An 11376-nucleotide genomic window follows, 5' to 3' on the forward strand; every position below is an offset into this window, starting at 1 on the left:
TAAAACTTAAATGTGTGCTTTCTGTGCAACTTAGGGGGTCATGGGCATGCCAAGAAAAAAAACCCAGTTTGTTGTTGATCATTAAAAGTATATTTTCAATAGAGAAAGTGAATTTTAAAGAAAAGAGTGGAAACTATTTCTGTTTATTTTTTGTGTTTTTTCCCAATTTTTACTCCATGCAAGGTTTCGGTGTAAGAGCACAAGCAGATATAGTCCCAGTAAATACATATAGTAATAGCTGCCTGTGAGACTCAAAGTGGAAAATCAGGCAGAAACTTTTGACACTGGAAGGGCTAAAATGGTTAATTCTGTATTTGCAGGCTGAATTTTGAGGTGTAGGCTGAATTTTGTGCTAGTTGTTAAACTGTAATAGCAACCAATGAGCCAAGGGGAGGAGAAGAATGCACAGCTGTGAGACACTGACAGGTTGTCATGACCTGACAAAATTAATTTTCTAACAATGCAAGAGTTGACTCAGTCAGTCCCAGAACTATTTGTAATTACCACTGAAAATTTGATGGAGGCAGGAAATGTAACAGAAGACTCAAAAGTGCATTATGACACCTGCACAGCAGATTGCACTATAAAAACCTGATTTCTCCTGAAAGGAGGTAAGAGGTGGTGCTGACATCGCCTCCTGTGGAGCAGGACACCTGGCACGTCTCTTGGCACAGGCTTTTTATACTTTCTTCTGTGAGGCTTTCCAGAGCATGGTTTAAATGAGATTACTAGAAGGTGAGTACAAATTTTGTTGGAAGATTTCATCTGATGACAGTGACTTCTGGCCACACTGACATGATATTCCAAACAAACTCCAGAAGTTCTTGATTTATTATTATTAGTTATTTTTTCTTAGGCTGGTCCCAATTAGTGTTTTTATTGTTGGCCTGAATGCTGGACTGTAGCATATGCTTCTGACATCTATGGATGATGATGGACTAGGATGCACTGCCCTGAAGCACAGGAATAATGATAATGATCTTGGCAAACTGGAAAAGTGGTATGGTTAATAAAAGGAATTACTCTGAAAAAGGACAGGCACAAACACTTATTTGTGCAAACAACTCGTTTGCATCCCTGCAGTATGTCTGGGAAACTTCTTCCCCTTCAGATGGTTGGCAGGCTGTTCCTGGACACACAGAATAGACAAGGAGAGATATAAACCCCTACATCATCAGCACAAGACATGAAAGATATTATCTCATACTGCTCATGCATGCGGACCAGAGATGTCTGGGAGGTGGCTGAGGCAGGGGGTGTCACATGAGGGCACCTGTTGGGAGTCCTCATCCATGGAAAGGATAAAAACAAGAATACCTTTGTATGTTGAGTGCTAGGTGGCCTCTCTACCTGGAGAGATGGCCTTGGAGATACCTGGAATTGGAGGCAGGTGCTGTGGAGGAAAAGAGCAAAGATTACTCTTTTCTCCCTGTCTCCTTACCTCTCCCTGCTACTTCCTTGCACCTTGTTTCTGGACAAATAAAATTAGGACAAACAGGAACCAAAACACCCTGGGGGACTATAAACAGATGTGATAAAGGATGTAGCAAATATAGATTATTTTGGAAGGTGTGGGTTTTCTGCCATCCTCCTTTCCACTGAGACCAGATCTCTGGAGGGGAATATGGGATCAGGGATACCTCCATGTACAGTACTTCCCACTGTACCCTGCAGAGGCTAGAGGTTTCCAAGTACCAGCCTCCTGGGTGCTGCAGAAACCCCCCCCAAAAAAAATGCAGTAGAAAGTGGAAAAATATGTTTACAGATGCCTTTAAGAACAGTATCTATGTCCAAATCAGGGCTAGTGGGCTCTGGGCAAGGCACTATGGAGACTCACCAGCATTGCAGTCAACCTGCTGGGATGATGAGAGGGATGGAGCTGCAGACTGGGACCGGGAGTTAGACTTCAGCCTATATCTGGGGCTGGAAAAGGCTTTTTCCTTTTCAAGTACAAGTCCGTGCGCAGTGCACACTTGGATGTGGGCTTGTCTATGCCCAGCAAAGGCAGCTCATGTCCAGGGTCTGCAAGGCAGCTGATGGGGGATGAGTGGTTTGTTCAGGAGCACACCATGAGCCCCCAGCAGGGCTGGCAGGAGCCCTAGTCCAGCTCACAGGAATTCATCACTGCCTTAACAGTTTGCTGAAGCACTTAATGAGGATGCACAACTGCTGATACCACATGTATAAAGGCAAAAGGCTCTGGCTGGACATGGTTGCTGCATCTCCAAGGGAAAGAAAAACACCAACAGGATAAAGGTAGGGGAAAAAAAGACTAAAAAGCTGTATGAGGTGTTACAGAGATGAGAGAAAGATACAGCTGCAGTTACACGCAGCACAAAGAAAGCCAAACTGTGTTTTGGGCAGTCCCTCTATGGCTGCCTGTCCAACTCTGGCATGGAGAGACTGATGTCAGAAGGTTTGGGGGCAAAGGGGTTTTTGCAGAGAGTGGCAGAGCACAGGCAGCAGTTTTGGACTTCCAGGAGAATCACTGTCCTATTGTGAGATTTAAGCTAGCATTCAGGAGTGTGGCCAGCTCATAGGAGAATTTTATTTTGACATATCAATCAGGCTGCATCAAATCCTGGCTGAAACATCACAAGGTTGGCAGGGAAACAGTCATCTTCATCTGACCTTTTTTTTTGGCTGAACTGGAGCCATATGTACTTGCTTTGCTCATATGATAAAAGCAGAACTTCCTCCTAAAGATGCTTTGGAGGAAGACCAATGAAAACAGCCTATTTTAGGAAAAAGACAGCAACTAAATATTGGTTTTAACAAGAGCACAACAAAATTCCCTCAGAAAAGGACCCTCAAGGACTGTTTTACCCATGGTAGCAAAGATTTTCAGATACCTGGGTGCAAGCACCATTTTCGGGGAGAAGGCAGAAGAGCTTCTCGTTGTGGTGCAATGTAGACCTCTTTTCTACCCTGGGAAGCTGTGCATTGCTCAGTGGGGATGAAGGGTCCAATCCCCCGACTAAAATCCCAATGTGGGGACCCTCTCTTGTGGGGTTTCCAGGCTGGTCTGAGTCAGGAGCTGTGTCTGCAGGTAAAATACAGGTTACTGGGACCCCAGGTAGGCAGATTTGGGGTTGTGTGGCTATGGGAAGTACGAGCTCAGGGCTAAAAGTCTGTTCTCAGGCCTTCCACGTTTCTGTCCTGAATGGGCAGTTAGGGTGAGTGTAACTGCTGCCTGTTGCCTCCTTCCAGCAAGCAGGAATGCACCAGGTCTGATCTGGATCTTTCCAGACAAGACTGAACTCCATGAAGCAACATGTCTGGCTTTCTTTGAGTTTCTCTCTTTTTTTGTTCCTGTATTCTAACAGGCACCTTCAGCAGAGGATATGCAGTTGCAGTACTTCATATCTCGTTGCATCAGTTTCACAAACTGATCTGTGGGCAGCACTGCTGATGCAGTGGCTAGAGCTGAAGGGAACCTGCAAAAAGGTAATGGTAAGCCTGAAGGCCCAAACCCATTGCATCCTAACACTCAGCTTTTTGCCCACTCAGATCTTTTTTATTTCTCAGTGTTTCCAGTTATTTTCTGCTTTTATGGTCCTGATGATCTACTATGTGATTGGACATGTGGCTCTCTCAAGGTTCCTTGAATACTCCTCTGTCTGCCTTTGAGGCAGCGAGTACTCTTGTAGTGCTGACATGTGGCACTTTTCCTCCTGCATCCTCAGACAGACACCCCACCCCATCCCTAAGAGCTCCAGCAGCCACTGACTACAAGCTCTATTTTGGAGACCTGGGCTGGCAGCAATACAGCCTGGGGGAAGAACAGGGAAGTCCCAGCTCCAGCCCAGACTGTATCTCTCCATCTCCAGTGCATGGCTGGGCAGATTACCTGATGCCTGTGCTTTAGTTTCCCCATCTTTGTAGATGACATCAATACCTGCAAGTCTTGCTATGGAAATTAATTACATGTGGCTGTGGTCTGAAAACTGGCCAAGCTCACACCCATCCGCAGAGGATCAGCCCTGTGACACTCAGGACACCACCAAGTGACATCCTCATCTCGTCAGAAGAAGAGTGGCTGCAGCTGCAGCAACACATGGGTGCAGGCAGAAACTGAGGGTGGCAGCAGCATCCATCCCATCAACTCACCATATCTAGGCAGGGTGGCAAAGGAGCCTGAGCTTCTGGCATTTCTATTGAAAAGCCTGGGCTGCTGCCCTGGCAGCCAGCATTCTGAGTGCAGGGGACCAAGTTCTGTAGCCCTGTTACAGTACAGCAGGATGCCACACAGGATGTAACATTCAGCCAGGAGGCCAAGCCTGGGTTTTGACATCACAGTGCTAGTTCAACATATAGAGGCAGTGCAGCTTCCTGTCAGCCTGCAGAGGGACAAGAGTGTTGTTGCTCTGGAGACTGACTTTCCCTCACAAGACCCTCCAGAGATTGCTGGGTGAAAACACCCCTGCTTCCTGTGGGAGGTGTGTTACTCACTTTTGGCCTTAAAACACCCTGCTGTGGGGCTGATTGCACCCAAGCACTGTGGAGATATACACCCTGTATACAGTTCCTCCAAAGCAGCTGAGACAACACACTGGGCGTTGCTTCTCCTTGCGGCTGCTGTGTGGAGCAGTGCTGCCCCTAGAAGGGGTCTGACTGTGCCAGGCTGCAGGGCACTGTCTGCTGTGCATCTGGCTCACTGCTTTGTAGTCCTGAAGATGCCTGCCTGCCTCACTGTGCCTACATAGGCAGGGCACAACTAAATTTCCCACCAACAGTTTTGATGTTTTTAAATTAAGGGAAAACAATGGGCAGCAGATCTGGTTTTTTCTTTGCAGCCCTCTGTCCATCCATGCCTCGGGAGATGTGGAGCTGGCACAAGAGTCAGCACTACTTTCCCACAAGTGGCAGACAGTGGCTCCACTGTGCACGTGTGTGTGCATGAAGGAGGTACAGAAATAACTTATCTGTTATCTGTTATATATTAACTGGTGAAGGTTTCCTGATAGCAGATTGTCTGGATTAAGTGATGTCACTTTATTTCCCAATGGAATTTTTTTGTGTGTTGGACTATGTGGAAGATCCAGTTGTGGTCTTGCTGTCCTTTTACAGAAGTCACCCTGGCTGTTATTTCCTGTACTAGCCCACTGATACCTTATATAGATCCTGATCCTTGACTTGATTTGAATTTCATTAAACTATACAGAAATGCCTTTGCCCAGCTATGAATATTGACTGCTGGGGATATCTGCAGCTGCTTTTGCATTCAAAGCACCCACTGGTGATGAGGACAATACTGAGAGAGACAGTGCACCCAGCTACATGTCAAATATGACAGGGTCCTGAGCCTTTTTGGGTCTGACAGGGAACTTGGCACCAGTGAAGGTAAGTTCTTGTGCGAGCTTACTTCAGGTATTCTTTGCCTCAGTCTTTAATACTAAGATTGGCTGTCCACAGGGTAGTTGAGCTGAAAGGCGGGATACGGAATAGAATGAAGCTCCTATAATTCAATGGAAAATGGTGTATCCCAGGGTTCAGTGTTGGGGTCAGTTCTGTTTAAAATCTTTATTGATGATCTGGATGAAGGGACTGACTGCACCTGCAGTCTGTTTGCAAATGACACCAACCTGGGTGGGAGTGTTGATCTGCTGGAAGGTTTTGCAGAGGGATCTGGACAGTCTGGAATGGTGGGCTGAGGCCAATTGTATGAGGTTCAACAAGGCCAAGTGCCAGATGCTGCACTTGGGTCACAACAACCTCACATGGTGAAGGGAGGAGTGGCTGGAAAGCCGCCCAGCAGAAAAGGACTGTGGGGCGCTGGTCAACATCTGGCTGAACATGAGCCAGCAGGGAGCTCAGGTGGCCAAGGAGGACAATGGAATCCTAGCCTGTATCAGCAAGAGTTTTGGATCAGGACCCTGGGGCAGTGACTGTCCCCCTTGTACTGGGCACTGAGTGAGGCCCCACCTTGAATGCTGTGCCCAGATTTATACACCTGACGTTGCACACCTTACATAAGAAAGACATTCATGTGTTGAAGCATGTCCAGGAAAGGGCAATGGAGCTGGGGAAGGTTCTGGAGCATAAGCCTCATGAGGAGCAACTGAGTGAGCTGGGATATTTTACCTGGAGAAAATGAAAGGAGGTTGTAGCCAGGTGAGGGTTGTTCTGTGGTCTCAAATAACAAATGACAGGACAAGTGAAAACAGCCTTTAGTTGAGCCAGGGAGGTTTATATTGGATATTAGTAAAATTTTTTCACTGAAAGGGTTGCCAAGCATTGAAAATGGCTGCCCAGAAGTCACCATCCTTCGATGTATTTAAAAGACACGTAAATGTGTAATTTGATGGTCTTGGCAGTGCGAAGTTAACAGTTGGATTCAATGTTATTAAAGATATTTTCCAACCTTAACAATTCTATGATTCTGTGGTTCACTTTTGCTGCATAGCTTTACCTCTATTACTCTAAGGTTCAATTACAAATCTTCTGGGAAACGTAAGTGGATGGACAGGGCTCTCTCTTCTAATTCTTGGTTCTTAAGTGCTTGATGGTTTTTGGAGTGCTGGTGTGTGTGTACTGAGTCATTCAATCCCAGCCAGATTGTATTCTATACCACTTTTGCATCTTTTCATGAATAACCTGAAAGTCTCAAAAATCTCACAGTAGCTTATTGAAAGCAAAAACATAAAAAAACTTCTGGATTGAGATCTCTGACTGTACAGTGTGCTTATTATGCTGTATTGTGCCTTGTTTTACACTAACTCAACTCATCAAGTCCAGTGTTTCCTTAGAGGGAGCCAAGACTCCAGGTAACCTAGAAAACATACACTTTTTTGGTGCAGTGGGATATCTGCTCCACTTACATTCAATCCTTTGTTTTATTGAACCCCATAACTACCATCAGTGACTCCTCTCTGAAGTGTCCTCAAACGTGCTATTTATACATGGCAGCCACTCCTATCTAGTTTATGTAATCTTACATAAGATTATGTAAGTGCTGTGCAGTGTGATCCTTGGTGCATGAACAGGGTCTGCTTGCCCCCTGCCCCTGGCCAGCTGTGCTTATCTTCCCTTATTTATTTGTCATTTTAGAGCATCCCAACTCAAGATTTTGTGAAACTCCTCCTCCTCCCTTGTGGACACCAGCTGCCAGCTTCATAAACCAGCAGACACAGGAGTGGCAGCAACATTATGTCATTGGTACTGGCCAAAGAGAAGTCATAGTTTTGCTCTTGTCTCATCTGCCTAGCACTCTGCCAGTATTGTTTGTTCCCAAGCATGAAACCCAAAGCAAGTGGGTGTGGGAATAGCCAGGTCACCAGCCTGCCTTCACATTCCTTCACTCCCCAGGGGCACGTTCTTTTTTTTAATTTTGTTTTGTTTGATTGGTTGGTGTTTTGTTTTTGTTTTTTTTTCTCAGCAAGCACTGACTTGTAATTTCTAACTTTAATTTCACATCATTTCCTTTTAATATGATTATCCTTCCTTCATGTAATTTATTCTCACATGTGCTTATAGCACTTGCATGCAATAAACAAGATTAATTAATGAGCTGTTTATCCCTTAACCTACATTGTTAACCAAGCTATTTAATAAAATCAAACCAGACATCTGGCCTAGCAATACCTGACTGGGCAGCCACCTCTTTTAACAACTTTTTACATTCAGCTGATGGCAAGTATTCAGTGCCAGGCACTTAGCAGCTATCTCATCAATGACTGCAGGGCAGACACAGTTTTTCATATTTATTATAATCTTGTAATGACAGAGTGCAGCCCAGAAGAATGCTTAAACATGTTTTTAACTACATAGGTGCAATTAAGTACCCTTAATGGTTGTAGGACATGACCATATACTTAAGTGCTTTCTAAACTGCAGCTTTCTTGAGGTTTCCATTCTTGTCATACCACACAGCCTCCCATTTTTCCACCCCTTCTTTTCCAGCATGGAAAATACTCCCCTCACATTCAGGAATTCCCCAGATGTCCGGTGCTATGGCTCTGGAGTTGTGTCCAGGTTCTCCCTTGATAGAGCTGTATGACGGTCCCTGTTCAGCACCACCAGTAACCACTGCATGCATCTCTGCCCCCATCCTACTTGCCAGGGATGGACTGTGGTCCTATGTCTGTTTCCTGGTGTTAGTGCCATTTCTTCCAGGGTGAACAGGCAGTGGCTGAGACAGGACAAGGTCCAACTCCAAAGTTTTGGTTTTGCAGAGGGTGTTGTGGACCTACTTTTTCCCTGGGGAATTGTCTGCCGCCCCAGCTGAGCCAGGGATGGGCATGCAGCCTGGCTTTGGTGCTTGGAGGCTGTCAGTTGATATTGCACCCTCCAGAAGCAGCAAAGAACACTAATTCCCTTAATAACTCCCTTGGCACTGAACAACATTTGGAATCCACCTACAATTATCTCATGAGGTATGTACATGAGGTACATGGGGTCTCTGCATATTGCTGGACTCCTGTGTCCTATGCACCAGCCTAAGACCCTGCTCATGACCTTGCCTATGAAACTGCAGCTTCCTGGACAGAGCTGCACAAGGATAGATACAGAAATCAGTTGTGAACCACAACCATGGAGCAGATGTCAGGGGAAAGTGCAACCCTAGGCTGCTGCAGTGCAGTGGGAGAAGGCAACAGCATCTTCTCACCAGCTATTGAAAGCTGATCTGGATGTACCCCTACTCTGTGCCTTTGGTGCCTAGAAAATACAGACACACCCCCAGCAGCTGCAAGCATTACCTGCATCTGTAAGATGGAAAGCATGGCTAAGGAGTGCAAGAGGAAGGGAAGGCAAGGCAAGGCAAGGCTGCAGCAGCTGGAGTGCTCAGCTCTGCAGGGCTGCCACTGTGTGCTACAGAGGCTGCCTGTCCTGCCTGCACCGGCAATTGCAGAGCTTTATCACCCTTCACCCCACGTCACACTGGGCCTTCCTCCCAACCAGTGAGGCTGCTGGCTTCACATCCAATGAATCCTTGTGACTTCTGAGTTAGCTGCAAAAAATCATGCCACTCCCAACTGAGAAGGAAGTACTACAGCCAAACTATTGAAAACAAAGTGAAATAAATGGACTGTACTGAGGAAGCACTAGAAGGGGATAGGAAGGGAAGGTATGACTAAGAGGCAGCCAGGAAAGCCCTGCATTTATTTACAGGGTATAGATAAGCTGGGAGTGGTGACTGCTTTGATTGTTCTTTGCCACCTGACTGCATAATGACAGACTGATTTCCTGAGACTGGGATAAAGCATGGCAAAATTGTAGTCAAGGAGAGAAGAGCACTGAGCAGAGATCCAGGGTCAGTCCTCACCATGCTCTTGACCTGCTATGTAGTGTAGGCCATCAGTATCACACTGACAATCTGTCCTTTCCTGGCCTTTGCCATGCATGCAGGCTCTGGGTCCAAAGAGAGCTGGTGCTGGTCTGGGCTCGATAACATTGTCATAGCCTCAAGTTTCTGGAGACATAGAGAGAACTTGAGTTTTCAGGACAATCTGTTCAGCAGATGTTGGTTGCAAATGAAAATCTGAAGAAGGAAGATTTACATTCAGCAAAGATACTAGATTGAAAAGATTAAGGTTAGCGCTGGTCCACTGAGCCAGCAATGAGGTGTGCAGGTGACATCTGCAGAAGGGCTATCATTAATAAAGGTGATAATCATGCTTAAATCTCATCTGTTGTTTGAAATCTGCACCATTTGGGGGGAGGAGGAAGGGCTCATCTAACCCATTAAATGGGAAGATTTGAAGTGACTTTCTTGTAGTGGCACAATCTGCCACTGGCTGGGAGAAACTCAAGTGTCCTCTTCACCATGCTATGCATGATACTTCTTACAGTACAAAGTGGTCACCTTGTCCATCTACAGGAGGGACATATGGCAGGATGGACAAGCCTGTGCTGAAGAACCAATTTCATCAGCTTGTGAAGAGCATCAGCTTTTGTAGTGCTCCAAGCTCAGCAGGGAGAAGTGGCAAGCCTGCAGACCTTGATATTGGTAGGCACTAGTAACACATCAGGCTAGAAAGCAAGGGTAATGGAAGTGCAGCCCTGCTCCTGGGAGAGGAGTTCTCTGTAAATGGGATGGATACATGAAGAAGTGCTCTGCATCATGTGCATGAAGGGAAATAACCTTAGAGAAACAGATCAATAATGGTAATGCCTATTGCACCTGGCTTGCCTCTGGGTACTGCAATTCCTGTATCATGTTGCTGGAAATGCAGCAAGATACATTTGGTCAATGGTCAGGGTATGTTCTCCCAGAAAAGAATCTGCAGTGCGGTAAAAGCAGCAGGGATCCTCTCTGTAGTCAGGATCCAAACTGCTCTAAGACTAATAGACCTCTAATTCAGAGGTGCACAAACTGCTCCTGTGCTGAGATGCAAAAGAGATCTCTGGTCAGATTGTTAAAGTGTTAGGGTGACTTGTCATGTTAACAATTGCTGGCACACACTAACCCTGTCCAGTGCCCCCCATCCCCTGAGAGCAGAGTTTACACTCAAACATTTCCCGGTGTACTTCCAAGCAGAGAGACATAGGTGTCAGTAGACTTCTTTCAGAGTTTTAGCTTGGTCAATGGTCACAACAGAAAGAACAGGGCCAGGGAAAGAGCCTGTTCTTACCACACTTCCCTTTAAATAAGGCTCTGTGCTTCTAGAGCATGCCCAAGATCTCAGTCCACGTGCACAGGCATCCCAACTATTCCCACTCAGGATTTTTACCAATATTTCAGGTACTGCAAATCTGAGATGCGTATTTCTATCTGTTCTACAAGATACACATTAAATTTCAGGGCATCATTAACAAAACTATCAGTAACCTCACACCACCTTTTGAGTTGCTGGCTTAGGGGAAGGCTTTCAAGCACTCACCACATTTTGCACTCCACTTATGCCTGTGTGTCCAAACATTGACAGGCTTACAACTTTATCTCCAAAAACTTCACATCCTAAATCTTTGGCCTATTATTCATATGTGCTCCTTGTTTGGAGGAGTGGTGTTTGAGTGACAAAATTTTCTTTCTGCTACAGTCATTCTTTACCTCATTTCTCCAGGAATATGGGGATTTCCATACCTTTAAATATTCCAGGACTGGTGCAGAATAAAACAAGTTACATCTCCATCAGTGGTGAGTGAAACAGGTTTCAAGCTCTAATTTTATGCCAGTGGTAAATTTGAGCCTTTAAAGTTTTAAAAATATACCCTAGCAGAAGAAAATATTTGAAAAATGAGGTTCTAACTACATTTTTAGCTGCAGATCAAACCTGGACTAATCCAACACAACCTTTTAAGATTGCTGGCAATTATTTTGTCTTTTTGCTTGAGTGGAGGTCCGTTTCTGTAGTCTTTGCCAGCAGATCCTAAAGCATGGATTAATATCACTGTTGTGAGGGTTTACAAAAAGAATACAATGTTGCCTCTATA

At 45.5% G+C, this 11376-nt stretch overlaps 1 protein-coding gene across 4 annotated transcripts in view; it reads left to right on the forward strand.

Moving 5' to 3' along the window:
- The window catches only part of LOC111941258 (uncharacterized), a 33136-nt gene extending 25940 nt beyond the window's left edge, over window positions 1-7196 (forward strand). For 3 of the 4 annotated variants that reach the window (XR_002869923.2, XR_002869921.2, XM_086868346.1), the window contains 2 exons: window positions 3327-3447; window positions 3529-6369. Coding sequence is in view for 2 of the 4 variants with exons in the window: in XM_086868346.1 (XP_086724472.1) it covers window positions 3327-3447; window positions 3529-3630 (223 nt within the window). In the remaining 2 variants the exon portion in view is untranslated. Of the gene's footprint in view, window positions 1-3326; window positions 3448-3528; window positions 6370-7050 lie in introns of those variants that run through there. The other variant, XM_086868347.1, reaches the window with a different exon arrangement.
- The last annotated feature ends 4180 nt before the right edge of the window (window positions 7197-11376 follow it).

Source organism: Cyanistes caeruleus, chromosome Z (assembly GCF_971803275.1).
Source record: "Cyanistes caeruleus chromosome Z, bCyaCae1.hap1.1, whole genome shotgun sequence".
Lineage (NCBI taxonomy): Eukaryota > Metazoa > Chordata > Aves > Passeriformes > Paridae > Cyanistes > Cyanistes caeruleus.